The sequence below is a fragment of the Helianthus annuus genome, chromosome 16, assembly GCF_002127325.2.
Source record: "Helianthus annuus cultivar XRQ/B chromosome 16, HanXRQr2.0-SUNRISE, whole genome shotgun sequence".
Taxonomy (NCBI): Eukaryota; Viridiplantae; Streptophyta; class Magnoliopsida; order Asterales; family Asteraceae; genus Helianthus; species Helianthus annuus.
In genome coordinates this window covers 28,034,200-28,061,450 of record NC_035448.2, presented here as the reverse complement: position 1 = coordinate 28,061,450, position 27,251 = coordinate 28,034,200, and the positions used below count along the sequence as shown (strand labels likewise).

Sequence of the window (27,251 nt, the reverse complement as noted above, 5' to 3'; positions counted from 1 at the left end):
AACCTATTGGATCCAAATGGATCTTCAAAAGAAAGTATCATCCAGATGGATCCATCTCTGCCTATAAAGCGAGATTAGTGGCTAAAGGGTATAGGCAGAGAGAAGGGGTCGACTATTTTGATACCTATGCACCTGTGGCTAGAATAGGTTCTATTAGAACTCTAATAGCGGTGTCTGCTTTGAAAGGGCTGTACATCCATCAAATGGATGTAAAGACAGCATTTCTAAATGGGTATCTAAATGAGGAGATTTATTTGGAGCAACCAGAAGGGTTTGTGATGCCTGGACAAGAGAACAAAGTGTGTAGACTTATTAAATCTCTGTATGGTTTGAAGCAAGCTCCTAAACAGTGGCATGAGAGATTTGACACCACTGTGACTGCTTTCGGGTTTCGACACAACAGTGCTGACATATGTATTTATACTAAATGCGAACCCAGTTATACAGTCGTGATTTGTCTCTATGTTGATGATATGTTGATCATTAGCACTCACCTTGAAGGTATTTCTGAAACAAAGAAATATTTGTCCTTGAACTTTAAGATGAAAGATCTAGGAGAAGTTGATACTATTCTTGGGATCAAGGTGAAGAGAACTGGAAGTCAGATTTCTCTTAGTCAATCTCATTACATAGAGAAAATTCTGACTAAGTTTCAACACTTAAATATTAAAGAGTTTAATACTCCATTTGATCCAAGTGTGAAACTTAATGTGAACTCTGGAAGAGCAATGGCTCAACTGGAGTATGCGAGTGCTATTGGAAGTATGATGTATGCAACGCATTGCACTCGTCCTGATATTGCTTTTGCTGTAAGCAAACTGAGTCAGTATACTGTTAATCCAGGGACAGAACACTGGAAGGCAGTGGGTAGAGTACTTGGATACCTGAAAAGGACCAGTAACTTAGAACTGACATACACGTCTTCTTCCAGAATACTTGAAGGTTATTCTGATGCAAGCTGGATTGATCGCACAAATGATTCAAAATCTACAAGTGGGTGGATTTTCACTCTAGCAGGAGGAGCAGTTTCTTGGGCGAGCAAGAAACAGACGTGTATTGCCCACTCGACTATGGAAGCTGAGCTCATAGCGCTGGCTGCGGCTGGTAAGGAAGCAGAGTGGATTAGAGATCTACTTACTGACATCCGTCTGTGGGATGTTCCAATGCCGTCTATTCCCATGTATTGTGATAGTGAGGCCACACTATCTAAAGTGTACAACGCAGTGTATAATGGGGATCAAGACACATAGGTCTTCGGCACAATTATGTGAGACAACTGCTTGAAAGTGGTACCATCAAGGTTGTCTATGTCAAGACAAGTAAGAACTTGGCAGATCCATTTACTAAACCTCTGACGAGAGATTTGGTTGTGAATACCTCGAGAGACATGGGTCTAAAACCACAAAAGAATCGTTAGTGATGGAAACCCAACTTGAACTTAGTGCTCCTATTTCTCAAGTTTAAAGGGTAACAACGAAGTCACTTAACGATAGAAGGTACTATCAAATTTGATAGATCCATGTGAGGTATGATAGTACGTCGTTGCCGAGAACAAGGGTGAGCTTATGCTCTTAACAAAGTTTTGGAGGCATCCAAGCAACGTGGATGATGTAAAATTTTGCCTATATGATCTAGGGGTGGTGCCGCCTCGAGTGAAGATTAGTGGTTTATCTTCTAAAGGGTCATGAAAAGGATTTATAGCGCACGGCCATATTCGCGCTCAGTGAGAACGCAAAGTCAACTGGTGATGTGTGGGGGTAAACCGAAGGGGGCTATCAGGTTAATGGTTTAATTCCATAGGACACCATCTAATCTGTCTCTTCTTGTTTATCAACATAAACTGGGTTTAATCTTCGTGACACCTAGTGACATCATTAGTCTAAGTGAAAGGAAACATTCCAACTTGGTGGGGGATTGTTGGAAATAATAAAGAGGTAAACATACAAGTTGGTATGTTTCCTCCATCCCACATTGGTGGAGTGATTGAAATTAGAGTGGCTTATAAGGGATTTCCCCTTTTGGGCCTTCATAGTGATAAATGGGTTGAGAAGTGGGTGAAGCCCACACGCGCGCCGAGCCGAGCCGAGCCGCGAGCTCGCGAATGGTCGCGTTTGAGGCGCGAATGGGCGCGTTTGAGGCGCACTTTGCACTTCGCACGTACGCATCGTCGCTAGGAGCTGAGGAGCTGAGGAGCTTTTACTTTTAGCTAAGGTTCGGTTTCAGGTGGGTCAGATCTGTAAACCGAATGAGGTGAGATAAGAAGGAGATAGGGATGGATTCGAAAACTGTGGGGGTTATCCCATAGTCAATCGAATTCGTTTAAGGATAATTATCTAGTAACCGAATTCGTATGAGATAGGTAATTCGAATTGGTTATGGATTGTTATCTCTCTCCCTATTTTTCTCACTCTCTGGTATAACCCACAACTATAAATAAAGGCTTCCTGTTACCCATTCAAACACTGAAAATTTCGCAGCCTACTCTCCTCCATCTGGGTGTTCGTGTTTTCGTTCCAGCTTCTGCGTTTTCTGGTTTCCATTGCTGTTGGAATACCAGATCAGTTCTGCATTAAATCCTGGGAGTTTACGCTGCAGCTCACAGCAATACGAGCGCGTAAAATCCTTTAAGGACAGGAGTTTTTCCGTGCAGTTCAAGGCTTTCGTTCAAGGATCTTCGTTCTCACTCGCCAGGTTGGTTTTAATTTACTTGTTCTTTAAATTCGTCCGACAACGGGACAGTCTCCTTCTACCTTTCTTTAATCAGTTTGCTCAAGTTGGAACAAACTGGTTTGGCTGATAACTCGGTAATTAATAAATTAATTGTTGATTAAATTATTTTTTCAACATGTATTGTAGCCTTTTTGGTTTTAGCTGTGATGGGGTTACTATATATTGTTTATATCAATATATATATTGAATGTTATTCATCATAGCCCTGGTGTTTTTGGAAGCATATACCCTCCTCAATTATGCTGATTTAACATAATCATTTGATGAGTTGAATTAATTATGTTTTTGTTGAGTTATATTATATGATCGACTGAGAAGATTTTTGCTGAATAAATATCTATAACTCGAACTCGAAGTAGTTAACACAAGTTTACTAACACGATTTTTAGCAAGCCTCCTGTTGGATTCGTACGCCTTTAGACAATCAAATCAACGTTACTAGAAATATAACTTGCTGCAATGAAAAATTCACCAATATATATAGATCATATTTATAAAAAAGAAAAAACAAGGTTTTTAATTTTTATTACTCTTCATTGATCTGTTGGTATCGTTGTAATAGTCGACGGACTATCGATAAAAACGGAAAATCTAAATATCGGTCGGTAAAAAAACCAAGTAGCTAGCTATAGATAAGTAACTGTAAATCGATTTTACATCCTGTTGTTATATTGTCAAAACATAATCTATAAAGGGGGGTTGAATTTATGTCTCTCATGTTATTAACGCGTAGTCATACAATTTATTTAATATATTACATTAGTTACATAACAATGGACTAAAGTTGACTTGAATAGATTGGTGTCTACTATTTGGTTTCAAGATTTTTTTTATTAATAAAAATATGATCATTGTTGGAAGATGTATATAGTAACTTAGTAAGTTCAACGAGATGCGTATATATTACATGCATGATGTCAACATTTAGTTAGGGTCATCTTTTTTTACAATCAATCCTACATTGTTTGCATACAAAGTAGAAACTACTTACAAGTTATTTCACATAAGCATTAATATTCTTATTCTTATCTTTCTACCAAGTACGTACTTTAAGAATACAAAATGGTAGAACACGAACATACTTAACGGCATGTAAATTAGTAAAAGATGAATGCAAACGTTATGTGAGGAACCAAAACTTAATCGAACCTATATTAGGCGTACGAAGATAGACATTCATCCACGTATGAGGTTCGTCGTCCTCAATTGTCAACCTATATTCTGACACCACTGACGCCCCACCCACCCACTATTGCAACCTCTACCCCACCACCACCACCACCACCACTTTTCCACCAACATGTCCACTATTGTCATCGCCACACTACCACCGACACTCCATCATTGCCGCCTCCACCACCCACCACCACTACTATCGCCTCCATCTTCGCCACCATCGTCACAACATCATCCATCACTGCCGTAGCCGCCGCAACCACCTATACCATCGACACTAGCCACCTTAAAAAAAGCTATAGCATGTAAACCTATTTTGGTATTATTTAAAAAAAACGAATCATTTCGACTTACTTGCATTTTGACAAAACTCGTTTTCACACGAATTGAAATCAATATTCTTTTTAAATGACGTGTTTCGACCCAAACTCATTTTGCTTAATAGTATTGACCAAACCCATTTTGACCCGTCACCCGACAGTTTGCCATGCTTAGTGATCACCATCGGATCATATCGAATCACCATCAACTACCTTAATCCCCAATATGACCCAGAAAGCACAAAGTCAACAAATAAAAAATAAAACAAAATTAGAATTTAATCAAACTAAAACATGAGTTAATAAGTAAAACACAAGAAAATCAAAATCCCAATATAAATGGTTTGGGCCAAAACTATGGATCAAGGCGTTGTTATTCAATCAAAATAATTACAGGGGCTAATGCTGCTATTTGTTTCCTTGGCCCAAATCCATGCTTGTCCGTTATGCACTTATGTTAACCATATGCTCCTTGCGATACGTATGCTTTGATCTTTTCTTTTTTAGGAATTACGGAATTTGTTTTCACTCTTTGTTGAATCGTAACGTGTTTCATTCTTGTTACTAACAAACGTTAAAACATATGCTAAGACTATACGGAGTGGGGGAATGAAAGAGTTGCGCCAGAAAAAGTAGCCTGGTACAAAAAAGGAGGAGTGGGATGGGGCGTGAAAGAGTGGTGTTATTCAACACGCGACACACATTTTTTATTATTATTTTAAAATTAAAAAAAAACATCAGTACTAAACTAAACAAATGACAATAATAGAAAAAAACATTAGATAATTTAAAAATAAAAACATTACATAACTTTAAAAAATCGAAACTACAAAAAACACAAGATATAAACTAAAAAAACTTTACATAATTAAATAAAAACGTTAAACCTAAGCACAATTAAACAAAAAATCTAATTCTTCGTCATGCAAAAACGTGTTTAAAGTCACGGTTGTAAGCGTGTCTGTAGTTGATGAGGGCGACTTTTATGATGTCGTCTTCCGCAAGGTCAACACCTTCATTTTCCACCGTGTTGTGCACCATTTCAAATCTTTTACTATCCAAACGGATAATCCTAAAACGTGAAGAAAGTGCATCCATGGTTCGGGTGTTGTTACCCCTATGAATACAAAATTGTTGGAAAATACGCCCCTAAAACGGACCCCCTGAGCGATTACGAGGCGTGTAGTGGGTAAGCGCTTCGACCCACGATTCACACAACGCAATGTCCTCTTCTTCGGTCCACGGAATCGTTGCCATTTTTTTTTTTTTGAAATTTTTGAAGTGAAAATGTAACGAAAGTTGATAGGAAATTAGATGAATTGAGAGAGTTTGTAAAATGATACGGTAGAAATGAGATTGTTTATATAGGAGATGTTATTTAAATAGTATAAATTAGCAAGTTAGTTATTCATATATGTGTTGTATGCTTTGGGAGTTTTTCAAAAATAATTTTGAAATTTTCATTTCTAACTCTAAAGTTTACATATTTGGCAAATTAGGTTTAAGGGTTTTTTTTTTTTTTTTTATTTTAACACAAAGTTTTTCAACTTTTACAATTTAACCCCAACACTTTTTTACTTTTAATTTTGATCTCTTAGACTTTTCATCTTTCGTAAATTTTCCGTTTAACGTTTCGTTCTAAATTTTCCGAGTTAACACGTCGCAATGTCCGTGTGGGGTTCAATGTTTTTTCATCTACTTTTCCCGTTTGACAGGCCCATCGCAGTGCGTCTATTTTTCCTGTTTGATAGGTCTGTCGCAACACGCGGTCAGAAATCGACTTAGTTATTCTTTTCTATGTTTTACACACAGACTCGTGGTCATGCAAGAAACGTTTGCATTTCATCTAATACGATATATAACTAAAGAATCCCCGTCGCATTGCGGCGGGTGGTAATTCTAGTTTTTATTTAAAAGGTAAAAAAAAAAATTAATTTATCCGTTGGCACAAAACAATTATAACCCACGTCCATTCACAACGTGCCACGTCGCTCCACATCAGTCCTCCACACCAGTAGAAATCTTACCGCCTCAAGCTCCACGCCGCCCCCACGCTGTTGGAGGGCCGGTGTGCACGCCATGGAGAGGCCACCACACCATATTTCCACCCCCATGCTGTATAGAAAAAATATGAACGATATCCCTAATTTATCCTACTTCCCTCTTCCTTTCTTCTTTTGTGTGTCCCCTGCCCCAACCCATCTTAAACTGCAATGGATTGCCCTCTACTACCTCTCCACTGGCAAATAACTTCATAGTCGGTCTTCGTTCATAAATTAAAATACTGATTTCATCGTTTCTAGAGTTTTTTTTTTTTTTTTTGGTTAATTTTACGTATGAATTATGATGCTATATGTGACAAAAGTTTAGCATCAAATATATATTTTTATCAAACATATATAAAGTAAATGTTTGATAGATTTAGAAGATTTCTAAAGTTTACTCATACTACAAAAATTCACACATTTTGTATATGTTGGATCAGAGGAAAACGAGACTTGATCGGTGCATATTAGACACACTCTATTTTATATTAAATTGTATTATATATGCATCGATATGAATATAAAACACTCTCTTTATATAAGTTTATCTTTTATAGGTCTCAAGTGACAATAAATTAAAAATGATAGAATTTATACGCATTAAAGGAGTAAACAATAATTAATATTAGCTGAACTCAAATTACTAAATTATTGTTTTGATTCATAATTTCTTTCTTCGATATTGCAGCTTGTTATTTCATATAGTGGAATAAAGAAATCAAGTGCATAGAAAAGAAAGAACTAATGGATAGTGTAATATATAAATTTGGTCTTGTATGTTGTCTAGAGAAAAAGAGTGAATTAAATTGTTGAGTAGACTGCCATTTTGGTTCCTGTGGTTTGGCCAGTTTTGCCACTTTAGTCCAAATCTCAAACTTATTACATCTGGGTCCCTGTGGTTTGCATTTTGTTGCCATTTTAGTCCAAAATCCAAAAACCCTCTATTTTGACTGTTGAAAAATGGTTATTTTGTCCTTTAGTGCAGGGGCATTTTGGTCCATATTAATTTATTATAACATCTCAATAATTAATAACATAATCTTCAAGAACATCATCATCAAAACCCAGAAAATCAAGAACATCTTCAAGAAAATAAAGAACCCAGAAAATCATCATCTTCAAGAATATCATCAAAACCCAGACATCGTTCATCTTCAAACATCATCATCAAAACCCAGAAAAATTACAAAAATCAACATACGATTTCTGAACAAAAACAAATAGACAAAAAACACAAGATGAATTACCATTCTCCTTCTCATTAATCTCTCCAGAGCTCACATCTGATTTCTGAACAAAATCCGATTCGATTACTGAACAAAATCAACAAACCAACTAGTTCAGTACAAATCAACAAAACCCAGAAAAATTACAAAAATCAACAAACGATTACAAATCCGATTTCTGAACATCCATTGTATATGTGAACATCATCAAAACCCAGAGATGCAGATTCAAGTAACAAAAACCAATCCAAAAACACAAGATTTCTGGTGGTTACCTAATGTAACTTGAATCGGATTCAAGTACCCCTCAGAAATCAAATCGGATTTCTGGTGTTATTGTTCAGAAATCAAATCCGATTCAAGTACCCTCATCACCATCTCGCCAAGCACCACCACCACCGCCGCCGTTCTTGCCCATCTCTCTCCTCCTCCGAAGAAGACGATCTATTAAACCCTTGAGGATGAACTTGTGTAGCAGTGGCAGAACACGATAAATCCCCAATAAGTGAACGTTTGGCTCGATTAGGAACAAGAGGGTTTCTGGAATTCGTGGTGGACGCCAGATCTGGTTTTCTTTTCAGCTGCAAAACCTTTGACGATGTTAGAACCCCAGATCGATATGGGTTTTAAATTCGACTGTGCATTGTTGTTTTTAGCCCTTAACGGCACTCGATTCTCATCGGAGTACTTTGCTGATTGCTTCAATCTGTTCTCCGATGATGATTTGGTTTCTCCCATTTGAAAAACTTAACGGGCAATTCGTCGAACAAGTTGTGTGCACGTCGGAAAGCTGGGGAAATTTCCAGGTTGATTGGGAGTGGTGGTGGTGGTGGTGGTGGATGGTAGTTGTTGGTGGTGGAAAAATGTAGAGAGTGGGGGTAGAGAGAGAGGATGCAGGTTCTATATAATTTTAGAGAGAGAGAGAGAGCGCACAGTTGTATGTTGAGAGAGAGATATTTATTATAATTGAGTTATAATAAAAAGATAATAAATCTAAAATGACCATAATGCCCCTGAGGGTAAAGACAAAATAGCAGGTCATTAATGGGAAATCTGGTCAAATTTGAAATTTGGACTAAAATGGCAACAAAATGCAAACCACAGGGACCCAGATGTAATAAGTTTGAGATTTGGACTAAAGTGGCAAAACTGGCCAAACCACAGGGACCAAAATGGCAGTTTAGTCTAAATTGTTTAATGGGCAAATTAGTTATGGTGGGCTCTTGATTGAGTTGTTTTGGGTTGCCAAAGTAAAACGACCGACCTATTGCAAATCACAAGGGAATAAAAGGATAAGGAATTCTACGGCAGCTTTTACGTTGTGTTCCCGAGTTTAATAAACAAAAGAAAAGAAGAGAAAATGAATCAAGGAGAGAAAAGAAAATGAGTGGAAAGAAATGATTTAATTAAATATTGTGTTCTCGAGTTCGAGAGAAATAAAAAGAAAACTAAAGATTATATGTGTTAAAAACGTTTTCCTTTCAAATCTCTCCAATTTGGAAGGATTTAAAATGAAGGAAAATTACTTAAGTTTTCCTTCCATTTCCCTCCGTTTTCTTTCTTAAAAAAACTCAGGAACACGACTTTTTTTTTCTAAATCCCCCCAAATCATTTCTTTTCCTTCATTACATGAACCGTCACCCTAGGGGGGGGGGGTAGACGGTTGAAGTTTTGAGTTTGTTTTAGCTGCCCTACACAGTTCAAGGCGGTTAGACTCTCAGTGGCTTCCTCTAAGGTGACGGTTCGTAGGGTTTAACACTTTTCCAGTTTTTTTTCATGTTTGGATTTGTTTTAACATTGACAACGTGCTATAAACAATTTGATGTGTTGGTTTATTTAAACTATTTGCATGTATTTTGAGTTCTTGCTTTACAATTTGTTCAGTTGATGACAAAAACTAGTAGCTTGTTGGTTGACATAAAGTAGGTTGACTCATACTAGTAAATAGGGTAATTGAACTGTAAAAGATCTGATGACAAAGACCTATTTTTTATTACCATTTAAATTAACCAACTTTTCAGCACCATGTCTATGTGGTGGCCAATCAACTGAGTAAACTGAGTTTGTGTAAATCTAGAATCTGAACTTGGAGGAGGTTACCTTTTTCTAAACCTTTTGTGACTTCCCCCGGATGAACGATTGTTTGGTTTTTATATAAATACTCTGTTTTTATGATTGCTACAACCGATATATCTTGATCACTCGTGTTTAGATTTGATAAACATTATTTATATTTGAATTGTCTGTCTTTTATCAAACGTATTGGCGGTTTCTTGCATCGTTAGCGGGTTGATAATTAGGTGGGTAGTCGGTATATCTTAAAGGATCATTAGGTCGTACGGTGATTACCAAAAACTATCCCTAATCATTATTTCAAATTCATAAATTCAAAGACCATGTCTATATGGTGTTTAAATCATTGAAACGGAGTTGTGTTAAACTTGCAATCAGGATTCTAGGTGGGGGTTACTTCTTCTTAAACTGATAACACTTTTCTTAGTTAATTAATTAGATAATCTAGCTAAACACTAATTGCATATTATCTGTGGAGATGACCTTAATTACACGTACTAGTACAGGTATTTAAGTCTTAAAAATACTTGTTTTTTATTAGGCCACGACAAATACATCAAGACTTAAACAGTTATACACCTAAGAAAATAGGCAAGGAACTATTTTAGTTTGTTTTAGTTAAGTCATTCATACATTTTTTTGTCTTCCTAAAGTAACTAAACTTTATTATAGTGTTTTAACAGGTCATTAGGTTACTATTTATTTCTTTTATTTTTATATTTTTTAATTTTTAATGCTTATTCCTTCGACTACTAACCCAACCATGGCTGACGTTTCAGATCCGACAAAGAGGCATGTGTGCTCGTGTATGGAGTAGCTTTTTCAACAGGTATGAGATCTCATATTGATACATAATTGAAATAAAAAAAAAAAAATTTAGAGTAAACTGCTATTTTGGTCCCTGTGGTTTGGCCAGTTTTGCCACTTTAGTCCAAATCTCAAACTTATTACATATGGGTCCCTGTGGTTTGCATTTTGTTGCCATTTTAGTCCAAAATTCAAAAACCTCATTTTTTTTACTGTTACAACCTCCTATTTTGTCCTTTAGTGCAGGGGCATTTTGGTCATTTTTTAAATTTTATTTGTTTTAGTTTTTTTTAATATATATTGAGGATGATGATGTTGGGGATGATGATGATCATAATCAGTTCTCTCTCTCTTCTCTCTCTCTCTCTATAGCACCACAACCGCCACCTCCTCCCCCTCTCTCTCTTCTCTCTCTCTATAGCACCACCACCACCGCCACCTCCACCCCCTTCCCACCACCACCACCGTGAACTCCACCACCGCCACCACTGAAACCCTAAAGCGCCACCACCGTTGTCACCATGTGGTCAGAGATGGTGGTGGTGGAGGGTTTACGGTGATGGTGGTGGATGGGAGACGGTGGTGGAGGGTGTACGGTGGTGGAGGGGAGACGGATGATGATCTGTGATTTTGTGATGGATGATGATCTTTGATTTTGTTAGTTTTAAGGGATCGAGATGATGGATGATGATATGTTAGTTCCTTTTATTCACATCGAGATGATCTGTGATTTTGTTAGTTTTTGTGATGGATGATGATATCTGATTTTGTTAGTTCCTTTTATTCACCACGAGGCTGTGATGATTTCACCTAATCCGAGTCAAAATTGGGTCAACATTTGAGATTTTCCGCAGCTTGGCGTGGCAGAATCGGAGGAGGGCAAGTGCACTTGCAACCTCTGTTTGCAGCCATGGCGGTTTTGATTTGTTGTTGGAGCCTCATTTCTTTTTACAAATCGGTTTTTGATTTTCTTGAAGATGATGTTCTTGATTTTCTGGATTTTCTGGGTTTTGATGATGATGTTTGATGATGTTCTTGAAAAGGTTTTTGATTTTCTTGAAGATGATGTTCTTGATTTTCTGGATTTTCTGGGTTTTGATGATGATGTTCTTGAAGATACAGATCTGAGCCTCGTTTCTTTTTACAAATCGGTTTTTGTTTTGATTTGTTGTTGTCTGTATTTTGATTTTTGTGATGGTTTCTGGTTTTGTTCTGGGTTCTTGATTTTCTTGAAGATGACGTTCTTGATTTTCTGGGTTTTGATGATGAAGTTTGATGATGTTCTTGAAGATGAATTTATTAATTATTGAAATGTTATAATAAATTAACATGGACCAAAATGCCCCTGCACTAAAGGACAAAATAGGATGTTGTAACAGTAAAAAAATGAGGTTTTTGAATTTTGGACTAAAATGGCAACAAAATGCAAACCACAGGGACCCAGATGTAATAAGTTTGAGATTTGGACTAAAGTAACAAAACTGGTCAAACCACAGGGACCAAAATGGCAGTTTACTCATTTTTTTATTTAAAAAACAGAACACCCACATGGTTCTTCTTTACAAACCTCCATGATCCTCACCAGCAAAACCCATTTGGAAATTACATCCAGAGAGTGGAATGAAAGCAAAGTAGATTGCCGTGTTTGGGGTTTTAATAAAAAAATCCATGTTGCTATTTATTGTACATTAAAAAATAAAAAATGTAACTGAACCTGACAAGTCATCAAGTGTAACCACTTAACCTGGTTATTACGCAAGATTGAACATAGGATAGAAGTTTGGTGATTTTATGGAGACGAAGAAGGTTTAAGTGACTTAAATAGAACAATTGATAAACTTGGTTACATTTTTACAAATTCACCTCCTAAATTTAACGTGAAGTTTTATTTTATAAATAAGAAATATGGTGTATAATTATGATATAACATGACATTAATATATATACACTCATGGGTTTATCAAACAACCAAGTTTTCTAGTTTGTAAATATAGTGATTTGATTAGTTATATACATAAGAAAAGAAGTATAACATGTTGGTTAAAAGAAAAACAAGAGTATAATATATTGGTAAGAAAATAAAAATGCAAAGTAATAGAACTACGTACATTTAGTAAATGACTTTATTTTAGTAACATCATTCAAACTAAAAGTACACATTTGTGTTAACTACGAAAAATAAATAACACTTTCTATAGTCTTCATTAACATGCCAAGAAGTACCTGACATCGATCGTTTAAGTATAACACATGACAAAACATTACATAAACAAGCTGGGACGACTCGTAGACAAACTTTTTAACGTTACAAATGAAGGTTATGTAAACTTTAAACCGTTCTTTATTTGAGCTCAAAGGACTTATTACACCGTTGCGAAAGAAGGTATGAGCACGAAATTATCACTAGGAAAGAAGTGGCAAACCGAGGTCTCTCCTGGCTCGACCCCAAGCACGCTAAACGCGATGTGACCACGGCCCCAGTGAGACGTGTCCATGTGGCAAACACTCAATGCCTCGACCACATCACCGTCTTCGCCTTCTAATGTAACCATAAGCACTTTGTTTTCACTTTCTTGGCTATGGCAATAGAACACCGCATAGGCATATGGCATGGTGTGACAAGCCACTAATTTTGGAGATGGTATGTTTTGTGAGATTGCAATAACTTTATAGTTTTGTAAAACTCCAATTGGTGGATCTTTTAGGTGGGTTGTGGCCAAAGTTTGGACTCGAGTGTCGGATCCAAATATATCGCCTGCGAATTCTTGCACGGATTCCAAAGAAGTCGCACAAAGTTTGGTCTCGCCCTTGATGGGCTTGACCTCACATTCTTTGAGTGTGCTTTCCATGGCTTTGGCTTGTGGCGAGCCTTGCGAGAAAGAGAACAAACGAAGGATGTTAGGCAATTCGGCTAGCGAAAAAGGGATGTTATCGGCTTCGTGTTTAGGCAGTAGTTGAGAAGGAGAAACGTGTCGGTTTGGGAAGTGAATTGGCATGATTTCACCTACTTTTAGATCTTGTAACATGAAGAAAACCATGACTCGAGGGTCTTTTTGATTCTTGGATGACGACGACGACGGATGATGACCATGAACATGACCTTGGTGCATATGGTCATGTTGATGGACATCATCCATGGTATTGAGTCTTATGACACTTGCTCCTTTAGATCCATCTCCTTTCACCTACAAAACAAATTATAGACTAAATAAACAAATGGCTAGCTAACAAGTGTGTGTGTGTGTGAGAGAGAGAGAGAGAGAGAGAGAGAGAGAGAGAGAGAGGTGTTACAAGAGTAAGAAGAAGGAAAAGAACCCAAGATGCCAATCTGAAAGCCATCACTTGTTGTATGAAGGTGAGTGTGTTTTCTCTTAATACCTGAGAAGCTTAAAGAGGATGTATATCTAAAACTATACACAATTAAAATAATGGAAAAATACTATTTACGGAAACAAAAATAAATAAAAAACTTATGTTAAACAAGCTAAATCGAATATATATTAAAATAAACTTGAAAAGAACATATGGTTGGTTATCTTATATAATACAATATGTATTTAGTAATCAAATACAAGTTTCTAATGTGTTCTCTTAGAAAGTTTTCTAGCATTAACATAATCATTGAACTTGATTGCCTATCAAAAAAATCAGAATAAAATAACTAGAACACGTTTTATTACAGTTAGAAAGAATAAAATAGTTCTACATTTAGGTGGTGTTTGTTTTTTGGCCAGAAGCACTTTTGGCCATTCATGTCTGCGCCGCGCAGACGCGCGCAGAGGTTTGGAGTCCGCAGCTTGTTTGTTTTCTTGCAGACCTTTCATTAAAAAAGGTCTGCGAGACCTCTTCACCACACAGACATGATTCCATGTCTTCTTGGAACCTCTTCTTGGCAGACCTCTTCTTCCACCACCTCCACCACCACATCCCTGCCTCCACCTCCACCACCACATCCCTGCCCAAACCTCCACCACCACATCCCTACCCAAAAACCCCAAATCGAACCAAAACCCCCAAATCAATATCGGTGAGAGAAATACCGTAGAGAGAAAGAGTGAGAGAGATACCGTAGAGAGAGAGAGAGATCGGTGGTGGTGCTACCAGATCGGAGATCGGTGGTGGTGCTACCGCCGTTGTCACAGGAACCACAACCACCGTCGTTGGCACAGGAACCACAACCACCGCCGTCATCATCTGTTATCGTCATCATCGATCATCATCATCCTCGTACTCTCTCTCTCTCTGGATCTCTCTCCTCCCTCGATCTCTCTCTCTCTCTCTCTCTCTTCAGAAACCCCCAAATCGAAATTAGGGTTTCGGTTGGGTGGTGGCTGAAGTGGTGGTGCTTGGTTGTGGTGAAATTAGGGTTTTGGTTGGGTGGTGGCTGAAGTGGGGGGGACGGTGGTTGTGGTGGTGGAGGTGGACGGTGGTTGTGGTGGTGGAGGTGGACGGTGGTTGTGGTGGTAGAGGGAGGGAGAGAGAGATCAGACAGATGTGTGTGTTTGTGTGTGTTGAGAAGATCTTTTGTAGAATAAAAAAAACAAACCATCTTCTCCTTGCAGACTGCAGACATTTGGTCCACCTCTTCTCCTGCAGATGCTTGCAGATGTGGTCCGCAGACTGCAGACCTTTTCCCGCAGAAAAAACAAACAGCACCTAAGGCATTTACTTTAAAAAATATTTAGAGTAAACTACAATTTTGGCCCATTGGTTATATCACTTTTACCCTTTTAGCACAAAAAGGAATTTTTTAACATCTGAGCCCCCAACGTCTTTTTTTCTAACCCTTTTGGCCTCAACGTCTTTTTTTAACCCTTTTGGCCCCTAAAAGTAAATGGAGGGGGTTAGTGTTAGGGGCTAAAAATGTTAGAAAAAAAAGACGTTGGGACCAGATGTTAAAAGATTCTTTTTAGGCTAAAAGGGTAAAAGTGATATAACCACAAGGGCTAAAATCGTAATTTACTCAAATATTTATATTAATACTATGATAGTAAAACAAAACAGAATACAAACATATCTACTAGAAATGGATTATTATTAGTTATGGGAAGATATTAAAAGTAAATTAGAGCTTATCCAGTAATTGAGGTTGGGTATTTCATATATCAAGTTTGACTTTACTCTTAAGCTTAGGGGTAGGGGTGGAATAACTCACTAACCATTCCATTACTCACAACATCCAATTAGGTTCTACCATGTCATCAACCATTATTTCCATCACTCACTAATTTTTTTATTTTTTATTTTTTTACATTATAAATTAACAATGGTTAAATGATATAAAGTATATATAAAGGTTTTCACAAATCTCGCGTTTTTGTTGAATTACGATTGACTTTAACGGTTCGTTGAGATGGTTGTGCGGCTCATACAAGATTTTTAAATCTGTAAACCGTTTTTTTATAAAAAACTGTAAACTGTTTTTTTTTATAAAAAATCTGTAACTGTTTTTTTTAATCTATAAACTGTTTTTTTTAAATCTGTAAACTGTTTTTTAATAAAAAAATCTGTAAACTGTTTTTTATTTAATAATAAATGTAAACTGTTTTTATTAATAAAAAAAGACCCACAACCATTCCATTTTCAATTTTGAAAACGCGTGCTCCGTTTGACGCGTTATATGTAAAACGCGTTATACATAGGGGCGGCGCCGGTGTTTGGTTTTCAATCACGAGTGATGGGGGGTCGATAACGGACCACCCCGGGTACTCTAAACGACTATGTTATGAATATTATTACAATAACTTCTAGGAAGCGTGAATCGTGATGTTTATAAAGGTAGTGTCTGAGACAAAAAAAAAGCATATGAAATTAAGTTGGGAGCGTGAGGGAAAGGATGGACGGGTTTTTGTAAAGGGGCATGACATTAAGTTAAAATCGCAAATTAATTTGGATTTATGTTAGGATGGTCTACTATAAGGCGAATATACACATCTTAAGGAGTGTAAAAGAAAAGTATAAGGAGAAAAAACAAAGATTTGCGTATGGTGTTAATTGACCTTTAAGCGATTTACGACAACGTACCCTGTAGCGTAATTTAGGATAGTCTTGTAGGGAGAGGTTTCCAGGGAGATACTTGGAGGTGACTAGGGATATGTATGTTGGGGCCAAAACAAGTGTCCGAGCACCAGTGGGGTATACAAACCTTCACCAAGGGTCCGTGTTGAGCTCATTTCTTTTTGTCATAGTCTTAGATAAGTTGTCCAGATCGATTTAAAAGGCAATCTCGGGATGCATGCTTTTCGCCAATAATATTGCGTTAGTAGTGGAGAGTAAAACGAGGCTAGATGAGAGACGAGCAACCTCAGAGCGCAAAGGTTTAAAGATAAGTCGCTCTAAACTTGAGTGCCTTTACTATATAACTCAACTTGTGTAAATAATGAGAAGGATACCCAAATCAGTATTGAAGGCCTAGTTGGCCCACAGACAACCAGGTCGTTCAACCAGGACATTGATAGTGATGTAGCTCATCGAGTCTTATTAGGTTGGTGCAAGTGAAGAATAGCCATAGGTATATTGTGTGTGTGTGTGTGTGACAAAAGGTTCCCAACAATATTAAATGGGAAATTTTATAAGGCTGCAGCTCGACCAATTATGTACGGAACCCATGTTGGGCCATCAAGAAGACAAAGGCACGAACGTTGGAGATAAATGAGCAAGTTGAAGTGGATATGCAGGCACACAAGGATGGAGCAAATCAAAAATGAAGTTTTTTCGAGATAAATTGGGGTGGCATACATCTCAGATAAGATAAGGGGTGAGATATTGAGATGGTTTTGGCAAGTGAAGAAAAAACTGATGACTCTGGTTATAACCATGGAAGCTCTCACGATGGAAAGGAGGAGGTGCATAGGCGGACCCAAACTAACATTGGATGAGCGGATTATGAATGATTTGTTAGATGTGCACCTCTCATATGACATGATCGAGGATATGAGTATTAAAGACGTTGTATTAAGGTTATGAACCCTTTAAAGAATGTATAGATTTTATAATGAAAAAAAAAACTTAAGTTTTATATATGTGTTTCATTCATATCATTTTATTTAGATTTTATTATGTAAAAAATAAGTTTTATATGTGTGTTTCATTCATATCGTTTTATATAACATATATAAAAATATTTATAACTTTTAAACAGAGTGAAGAAATTTGATTAAATTAATTGACATATCTTTGATGAAAAAAAGAAAGAAAAACGTTTCAAATTCTTTGGAAAAGTGGGATGAGTTTTTAGGGTATAAGGAGTGGTTAAACAGTTTAGAGTGGCAAAACATTGAACCGACCAATGAGAGCGTGCCATGTCAATTAGGCAAAAGTGTTTAAACTTTGGTGAAAAATGTTGGCAATGGTTTAAACATTTGGTGTAGTGGTAAACTTTTTAAATAAAAAAAAGGAAAAAAGATGTGATTGGTTGAGATTGGAATGGACCCCACCCCACACCCCTCTCTCTCTCCTCTTCTTCCCTTTGCCGCAGCGGTGTTCCATCACCGATTTACCCCCCATTTCATCAAACACCCACGCAGCAAACAAGTTGGCAATGGTTTGCCGTGCTCTTGCCGATCGGTGATGGCCTTTTGCCGCCCACCACTCCGCATCCCCTTAAGATTATTACTCAATATCTTCCAAAATCCAATAATTTAAGATTATTGCTCAATATCTTCCAAATCCAATAAATAATTGAGATAACTGTCCTTTTGGAAGCACTGAAAATGCACAAAAATACATGAATCATCAGGTCAATTATTGTTCTCTACTTTTTTTTTAGAGTAAATTACAAATCTCATCCTTTATGTTAACATCATATTGCAAAGTGTGTCCTTTGTCTTTAAAAATTATAAAAAACATACTTGATGTTTGCAAACCCTTGCACATTATGTCCTTTAGCCCTAACTCTGTTATTTTTCATGGTTAAATCGGACCAAATGTACCCCACATGAGGGTATTTTGGTCATTTTACCCTAAAAAATAAATAAATAATAAAAACCCATCTTTCCATCTCCTTCAAAACTCTCTCTCATTCCCTCAACTCTCTCTCTCTACAATCAGGAGGCACGACCGCCTGTCGCACCACCACTGCCGCCCTAGCACCACCGCCATCACATCACCACCCACCGGCTACCGCCTCCTCACTCCTGAAATATCTCCTACCAATTTCACACCTGATCTCCTAATTTCTTCACTCCAAGTCAAACACCAAATTCCTTTAATAAATCTACAAAATTCGAAATCAAATTCATCGCATTTCATTTCATTTCAATTAATTGTGAATATGTGATCATAATTTCGATCTGCAATCGATGGGTGAAGAAGTGAGCAACGACGACGAGGACGTTCGAGTTTTAGTGTGGGAGCAAGGGTTACCGACCGTCGATGATCTGATGCCATTGCACCAAAACAGCGCTGCCGTCTTCAGAACCATAGATTCAGATCCGTCGGTGCCGTTCCACTTCCGTGCTTGGGACGGTGGTGGTTATGGGTGCAGCGCTGCCGTCTTCAGAACCATAGATTCAGATCCGTGGTCGCCGTTCCACTGTCATGCTTGGTACGGTGGTGGTTGTGGGTGCAGCACTGCCGTCTTCAGAACCATAGATTCAGATCCACCGTCGCCATTCCACTGTCGTGCTTGGTACGGTGGTGGTTGTGGGTATTTGTGGAAGATGGTGTGTGGAGTGTGGAGGTGGTTGCAGGTGGGTGGTTGCCGGAGCTAGGTGGTAGTGGTGACAGGGGTCTTGTGGCCGGAGAGGATAAAGAGACTGCATTGTGTTTGTGTTTAACTGTTTATAGTGAGAGAGTAAATTGCTTTATATAAATAAATGGTAAAATGACCAAAATACCCTCATGTGGGGTACACTTAGTCTGATTTAACCATGAAAAATAACATAGTTAGTGCTAAAGGACATAATGTGCAAAGGTTTACAAACATCAAGTACGTTTTTTGTAATTTTTGAAGACAAAGGACACACTTTGCAATATAGTATCAACATAAAGGACGAGATTTGTAATTTACTCTTTTTTTAATCTATATCGGCTCATCGCATTTTTTTTATTAGAGGCTTAGTCCTACTAAGGTCAGACAGTCGTTCATAACAACAAGGTCTATGTTGACATAGAGAGTGACACGACATTCAACTAGATAAAATCCCCCCAAAACTACCAAACCGGTTAAGTGCTCCCACCCATAGTACAACAAGCGAGACTCGAACCTGAGCTTCAAAGGCAAAATCAGAAGGCCTGAACCATATTACCATGTCATCATTGCCTATTGTTCTCTACTTTATTTTGATCCAATACACGTGTTTTATACATACTAGCTATTAAAATTTGTTTACATGTGCAATTGTATCGTGTTTTTAAACAAACGATCAGTAACTAGACAATATATGCATAGAAATATTTGTAGATATTGTTTTAAATGTGATACATGATATTATTATATAGAGGCGCAACTATTAAGGGGCCGGGAGAGGGGAGGGCGTCCGACCCCTCGAATTTTTCGCTCAAAAGTATTATATATGTACGTTTCGTATATAAATTTTTAGGTATATTCGTTTCGATCCCCCGGTTTTATAAAAAAAAAATTAGATATATTCATTTTCGACCCCCAAATATTATATAGCCCAAATAATCATATTTGGCCCGAAATATTGTATTTGTAAACATGTTTGGAAGAATGTATTGTTTATAGCCCAAATAATTAGATACTAGATAGCCCAATTCCCTAATTAATACAATTAGACAAAGCCCAGCCCACCCTATTATAAAAAAAACCCAAAATCGCTGCTTGTTGGATACGACCAGACACCAGACGTTGTGCTTAACTGCTTGTTGGAGGATACGACCAGTCGACCACACCCAAAATTGATGTGCTAGTGGCTGTTGCCCTTCAATCTTCAACGGATTGCGACGGATTCTTCTTAAATCTTCATAAGGTATGTGTTTTTAATCTTTAGGTTTAATTTAGAGCTGCAATATATATGATTTTGGTTGAAATTTTGGGGCCAAATTTTTGCCCTAAACTTGTTGAATCTTTCTCTTAACTTGAAATTTGAGGTGATTTCTTAACTTGTTAGAGCATTCACATCCCGGGAATCAAAATCTGTGTGTGTGGTTTTTAAAATATAAAGAGTATAAAAAGTGGTTGTGAGTGGAGGAGAGAGAAAATGTTACTATTCATCTGTATATTTGGGGAGACATTGTTCACCCACTGTAATTTTTTAATATATATTGAAAGTGGTTGTGAGTGAAGGAGAGAGAAAAATGTAATGATAAAGGTATAAAAATATTATCTAATTGAAAAGGAGAGAGAAAACGTATTTGTTTTTAGTGGAAATATATTGATATAGGAGTTGTTTTTTAGTGGAATGTATGTATATTTTTAGGGAGCTGGATGTGAATGCTCTTATTAGATTATGCTATGGGGAAGAATAAAACTATAACTTCTTTTTTCAAAAGAACGAATGAAGAACAAGGAAGGGGAATTGATGATGAAAACCATGAGATTAAACGTCAAAAACCTTCAACTAGCGAATCGGTTAATGAACCGATTAATAAAGCGGATCAAAACATTCAACAAGAGCATGATATTCCTCAAAATAAGATTAACATCAATGAAGTGGATGTTAGTAGTCTAGAAAGAGATCCCGCTAAGCGACTCGGAATGTGAAAATATCCGGTTAATATAAGGGAGCAAGTAAGACTAGCTTATGTATCATTAGAAGTGTATCAAATAAAGCTTGAAGAGTATAATCCTAGAGGTCCAAAGAACAATCTTCGTAGATTTAAATATGCTTGGTTTGATATGTTCTCTAATTGGTTAGAGTATTCTCCAACGAAACACAAGGCTTATTGTTTCCTTTGTTATTTATATAATGATTAACTGAATGAGAACCACAGACATAGTGTATTTACTAGTGAAGGATTTGACAATTGGAAAAAAGTTAATGATGGGGATAAATGTCCATTGTTGAAGCACATTAAATCTTCAAATTATAAAAACGCTTTTCTATTCTACAAGAACTTGTTGAATCAAGAAGCACACCTTGAAAATTTCATAGAAACGCGAAGAGAGTCACGAGATGAGTAAAAAATGAGCAACTGGCGATATTTTTGAGAATTGTTGATGCAGAAGGGGTGATACGGGAAAGGTTCTTGGATTTAGTTCATGTTACGGATACTTTATCAGTAACCTTAAAAGTAAATTTGTTGAATACATTTTTGCATTACAATTTTGATGTTAGTAAAATCCGTGGTCAAGGCTATGATGGTGCTAGCAATATCAGAGGAGAATGGAATGGATTACAAGAACTTGTTCGATAATATAGTCCTTATGCATATTATGTTCACTACTTTAGTCACAGGTCAATTACTTGTCCTTTTTATCTTTCTTTCTTCAGTTTGACTAAAATACTCTTATGGTTACATTTTTGTTTTTTGCTTACTGGTTGCAACTTGCCTTGGTTTATGTCTCAAGGGATGTTACTCCGGTACACCAATTCTTCTCATACATAGTTTTTATAATTATGTGGTTTGTGCTTCTAGTAAGCGCCATGATGAGTTACAAATGGCAAAGGCAGTTGAGATTAAAAAGTTACTAGAACTGGATGAAATCAAATCGGGAAAATGACAAAATCGGGTTGTGTAACACCCCAAAAATATTAAATCATACACACACACACACACATATATATATATATATATATGTTGGTTATAACTTTATAAACAATAACTAGGAACATCTAACCTAGTTAATGGCATGAAGAAAATAATGAAATCATGAAATATGGTCCTTTTTATAACAAAATGAACATGAGGGACTAAAATGGTCAAGTGAGTAAGCTTGTTTTATTAAAACTATTAATCAAAACACAGCACACTCATTAGAGAGTGTGTGTGTGTGTGTGTGTGTGCGTGCGACCAGAAAGGGGAAAGAACACCAAACCCTTACTCTCATCAAAAGACCAAATTAAAAGTGTAACCGAGTCCCTTATTTGTGCATTAACGAAGAATATTGATCACCTATACTAGGGAATCATAAGGTATGTTGAAATTTAACATTTGGTGATGTTATAAAGTTTGATGAAATTCTTGATTTTTCAATTCTTGCACAAATCGTAAGAATTAAAGATAAATAAAGGTAGAATAGATGTTTAGAATCATCACACTTGCTATGTTCATGAAACGATTTCTTAAATAAAGTGTTAAGGTTAGTTAACACAACTATAAGTAGGTGGGTTTTGGTGAAAAGGCTAAATCAATGAAAACTAGATGTTTAACTTGAGTATATGAGGTTGTAGTAAACTGAATTGTTATGATTAAAACGATCATAGTAAATGTACCTACTTGATAGGTTGAGTTTACATGGTTAGAATATTGTTAAATTGAAATAACATAACTAGATAAAAGTTATGCACGTAAGGTGTTTGACAAAACGCCTAAACGAGATATATGTTGTTGTCAATGATAAACGAGTAGCGTTGATACGACTTATGATTTAATGTTTGGCAAATATATATTCCATGGTATTGGACAAAAAGGTCTTATTGATAATTTGGGTTGCACACTTTAGGCAATACAAGTGAAGCATCGGGAAGTCAAGTCGGAGCAAACACACGGTTGAAGGAAAAGCTATAAGGTACGTGGCTTTATGCTTTGTAGAATTTCATTAATATTATGTATTGATATTTGTTGAATAATTAAGATAAAAGCATGAAATTCGATTTGTTCTAAAGCGGTGGATTTCGTATGAATGAACCGAATGGATTAATGTGATTGTTTGGTTATTAAAAGTGATGGATTTCAGTAAAACATTCAAACGGGTCAAAATGATGAACTGATAAGGGTTTGGTTGAATAAAAGCGATAGATTTCGCTAAGTCAACCAAACGGATCAAAAACGAAGTCATAATGCAGACCTGAATGGTTGCATTAATGACGACTTCGGTTAATACCCGATTGAGGGGTAAGATTTGGGTTTTGGTTGTTAAAAGTGATGGATTTCACTAAAACATCCAAACGGGTCAAAAGAATGAATTGATAAAGGTTTGGTTGAATAAAAGCGATGGATTTCGCTAAGTCATCCAAACGGGTTAAAAATGAAGTCATAATGCAGACCTCAATGGTTGCATTAATGATAACTTCGGCTAATACCCAGTTGATGGGTAGAATTTAAAATATATGCGTAAACCGAGAAAACAGGAGCGCAGATTAAAAACCAAAGAACTCAGACAATGAGTTATGACTAAAATATGGCGAATTTCGCAAATAGAATTTGTGTTAATCAAGTTCAACTATTTAGAGGTTGAACGGGTTGGATAATTATAATGCATACCGGGTAACTGATGCATAAAATTTAAGGATGGTAACCCGAGTAATGGGTAATAATCATAGATAAAACATCCATGTAAATGAGATGTGTGTATCAAGCTTCTTGTTAAAAATTGCAAATGGGTCGAATAATTTTCATAAATAAATGTTAGGCCGAAGCTTGTAGGATAAGAAATTTGTTAATCCGGATGGAGGATCTTGAGTCTATAATATGGGCGATCCAATTACGATCACGTAGAAACAAACGTGAGGTTAAACGGATAAGCGGATAAAAAGTTATGGTTGTTTTCGTGTTAAGGGCAAAACACGGAATTTCAGTTCAGCAGAGCTGAACCGTAGCCTACAGTTGAAGGCCGTAAGCTACGGTGGTGAGAAACAAGTTTGGCAAATCAAGCCGTAACCTACGGCTGGAGGCCATAGGCTAGGGCTAGCGCTTTCTGTTCTCTTTTGACATCGTCGACCGTAAGCTACGGTCTCTTAACCGTAGCTTATGGTGGGAGTTAAAATGTTGTTTTGTTTGATGTTGTTGATCATTGTGAGTTGGTTAATCATATCTAAATTGTCGTTTAACTAATGTATAACATGGTTTTGACTCATAGGTGATAGTAAACCTCGTGATGGATGAAGATCAAGCGAAATGAAGAACCAAACACGTCTAACGTCACGTTTCCGCAATTTTTGTACCTATGAATATTAAACTTAGTTTATGGATAGTTTATTGACATGTTTTGATAAATCTTTGGAATTATAAGAAGCTCGAAGTTTAGTTTTGTTATGTCCCAAACTTATGATCAAACTCAAAAAGTAAACAAATAGAGTTAGTTGCCAAAATCGTCCCTGAGGTTTGAGCAGGTTTGTCATTTTCGTCCAAAATAACACCTTTGTACCAAATTGACCCCAACGTTTGTAACTTTTTACCATTTTCATCCAAACCACTAACTTAATTTATTTTTTCTGTTAAGTTGAGGATATTTGGATGAAACTGGCAAATATAAAACCATAGGGACGATTTTGGTAATTTACTCAAACTCTTTTATTGCGAGAACCACCCTTTATTGCGAGAACCGCGAGAACCAGTGTGAACACAAACAGTAATACCTAAAAAAATCTAAAAAACACCCAAAAAAATTTTTTTTATTTTTTTACTATTTTTTATATAAAAATCGCTACTTTTAGTAAAAAAGTAAAAAAAAAATTTAGATTTTTTTTGATTTTTTTTTTGATTTTTTTTATTTTTTAGGTTTTTGGGGGGTTTAGTTTTTAGCATTTTAGCTTGGGGGGGGGGGGTTTGGTTTTTGGGGGGTGGGGGAGGGGGGTTTAGGTTTTGGGGGGGGGGGGGTGGGGTGGGGGGGTTAGGTTTTTTTGGGGGGGGGAGGGTTAGGTTTTTGGGGGGTGGGGGAGGGGGGTTTAGGTTTTTTTTTTGGGGGGGGGGAGGGTTAGGTTTTTGGGGGGGGGGGGTGGGGGGTTTAGGTTTTTCGGGGGTGGGGGGTGGGGGTTAGGTTTTTTTTAGGGTTTTTTTAGGTTTTTTTAGCTATTTTAGCTTGTGTTCACATTGGTTCTCGCGGTTCTCGCAATAAAGGTGGTTCTCGCATGAACCTTACCCTATATATATATATATATATATATATATATATATATATATATAGAGGAGGAGTTGGGTAGAAAGTGGATTTTTCCTAGAAAGTCTAGGAAGCAATCAGAATGCAACACGTGGCATTGAAGGATTTCAACTAGAAGGACAATTATGTACTTTCACAATCTATTTTTATTTTAGGAAATTATCTTCAATAACTAACTATCCATAATGAAAACGATTTGCTCCATAAATTTTGGAATTTTTTGTTTTCGATTTCTGATCTCCCTTAATATCAATCATTCCTTCGTTTTCTTGCTCACAAGATTCATCGCTGATCATATTTTTATACGGAGAGAAAAATCATGGCATCTGGAATCTATCAGCATGATCTTGGTACTGTGTTTTAACAGTTAGAGGGTTAAAGTCAATGTTTTTATAGATCCCATAATATGAATGATGTTTGGTAGCGCTGGAGGATTTATCGACATTGTGTTTTAACAGCAAGCAGATTAATACAGTTGTGTTTTAGCATTCATGTTGGTAATGCTGGAGGTTTTCTTGACACTGTGTTTTGCCAGCAAGCAGATTAATATAGTTGTGTTTTAGCATTCATGTTTGTAATGCTGGAGGATTTCTTGACGTTGTGTTTCACCATCCATACTGGTAATGCTGGAGGATTTCTTGACATTGTGTTTTAACAGCAGGCAGATTAATACAATTGTGTTTTAGCATTCATGTTGGTAATGCTGGAGGATTTCTTGACGCTATGTTTTACCATCCATGCTGGTAATGCTGGAGGATTTCTTGACATTGCGTTTTAACAACAAGCGGTTTGATACCGTTGTGTTTTAGCATTCATGCTGGTAATGTTGGAGGATTTCTTGACGCTGTGTTTTACCATTCATGCTAGTAATGCTGGAGGATTTCTTGACATTGTGTTTTAACATCAAACAGTTTGATACCGTTGTGTTTTAGCATTCATGCTGGTAATGCTGGAGGATTTCTTGACGTTGTGTTTTACCATTCATGCTGTTACGATGTGTGACATTTGTCACGATGTGTTTTCTTGATGTTGTGTTTCTTCATGAAGGATAGAAGGAAGAGAGAGAGAGAGAGAGAGAGAGAGAGAAAATCGCAAGAAATGTGGGGTGGTTATGGAATGACAGTTATTTCCATATTTAAAACAAGCTAATTGACATATCTACCCCTGAGTAATTAAATAATCCTATTTTTAAGACACACATATTACCAAAATGCCACCAATATGATCTCAACCATTAAACACACCCATTGGATGGCCCAGATCGCTTCCTAGACTTTCTAGGAAAAACACACTTTCCGCAGGATCCCCACTCTATATATATATATATATATATATATATATAGGGTGAGGTTCGGCTAGAAAGTCCAAATTTCCTAAAAAGTGTAAAAAGTCATAAAACACAATAATTTCAGGCATAAAACACACCTAAAACTCACAAATAATAGAATGAAGATTACTAAAGCACCAAATTCAAACTCTAATAGTCCATAAATACTTCAAACACATCATCGTAGAACTATGAATATAAAACACAAAATGCTAAACAACATAAAACACAATAATATTGGTCATTCCATAATCAGAGCCTTAACATCTAAAACACAACACAAAACCCACATACATGATGTTTTAGTAATCTTCATCATGTTATTTGTGGGTTTTTGGTGTGTTTTATGGTTGACATTGTGGTGTTTTATGACTTTTTATACTTTTTAGGAAATTTGGACTTTCTAGCCAACTCCTAGCCTATATATATATATATATATATATATATATGGTGGAGTTTTAGAGTGAACAATAGTGTATATGTGAACTGAGTGAACAAATCCTGACCATTGACTTACATCATCAAATTGTTAAATACACTACTGTATTTTCATCATCAAATCTCGGCCATTGATTTACACTAGTGTATACACTTGTGTATTGA

The 27,251-nt window shown here is 36.7% G+C and overlaps 1 protein-coding gene across 1 annotated transcript; it reads right to left on the bottom strand.

The window, feature by feature from the left end:
• Positions 1-12,482: 12,482 nt before the first annotated feature.
• LOC110914983 (BURP domain-containing protein BNM2A) lies at positions 12,483-13,825 on the bottom strand. Its single transcript, XM_022159598.2, has 2 exons — positions 13,669-13,825; positions 12,483-13,562 (listed from the first exon to the last, which is right to left on the bottom strand). The coding sequence occupies exons 1-2, from the start codon at positions 13,714-13,716 to the stop codon at positions 12,741-12,743; spliced, it is 870 nt and encodes a 289-aa protein (XP_022015290.1). The 5' UTR covers positions 13,717-13,825; the 3' UTR covers positions 12,483-12,740.
• Between the last annotated feature and the right edge of the window lie 13,426 nt (positions 13,826-27,251).

Coding starts and splice junctions, on each gene's coding strand:
- LOC110914983 (XM_022159598.2), bottom strand. CDS start 13,716: ATGGCTTTCAGATTGGCATCTTGGGTTCTTTTCCTTCTTCTTACTCTT. Junction 13,563..13,668: donor TTTTCCTTCTTCTTACTCTT/GTAACACCTCTC, acceptor TTTGTTTTGTAG/GTGAAAGGAGATGGATCTAA.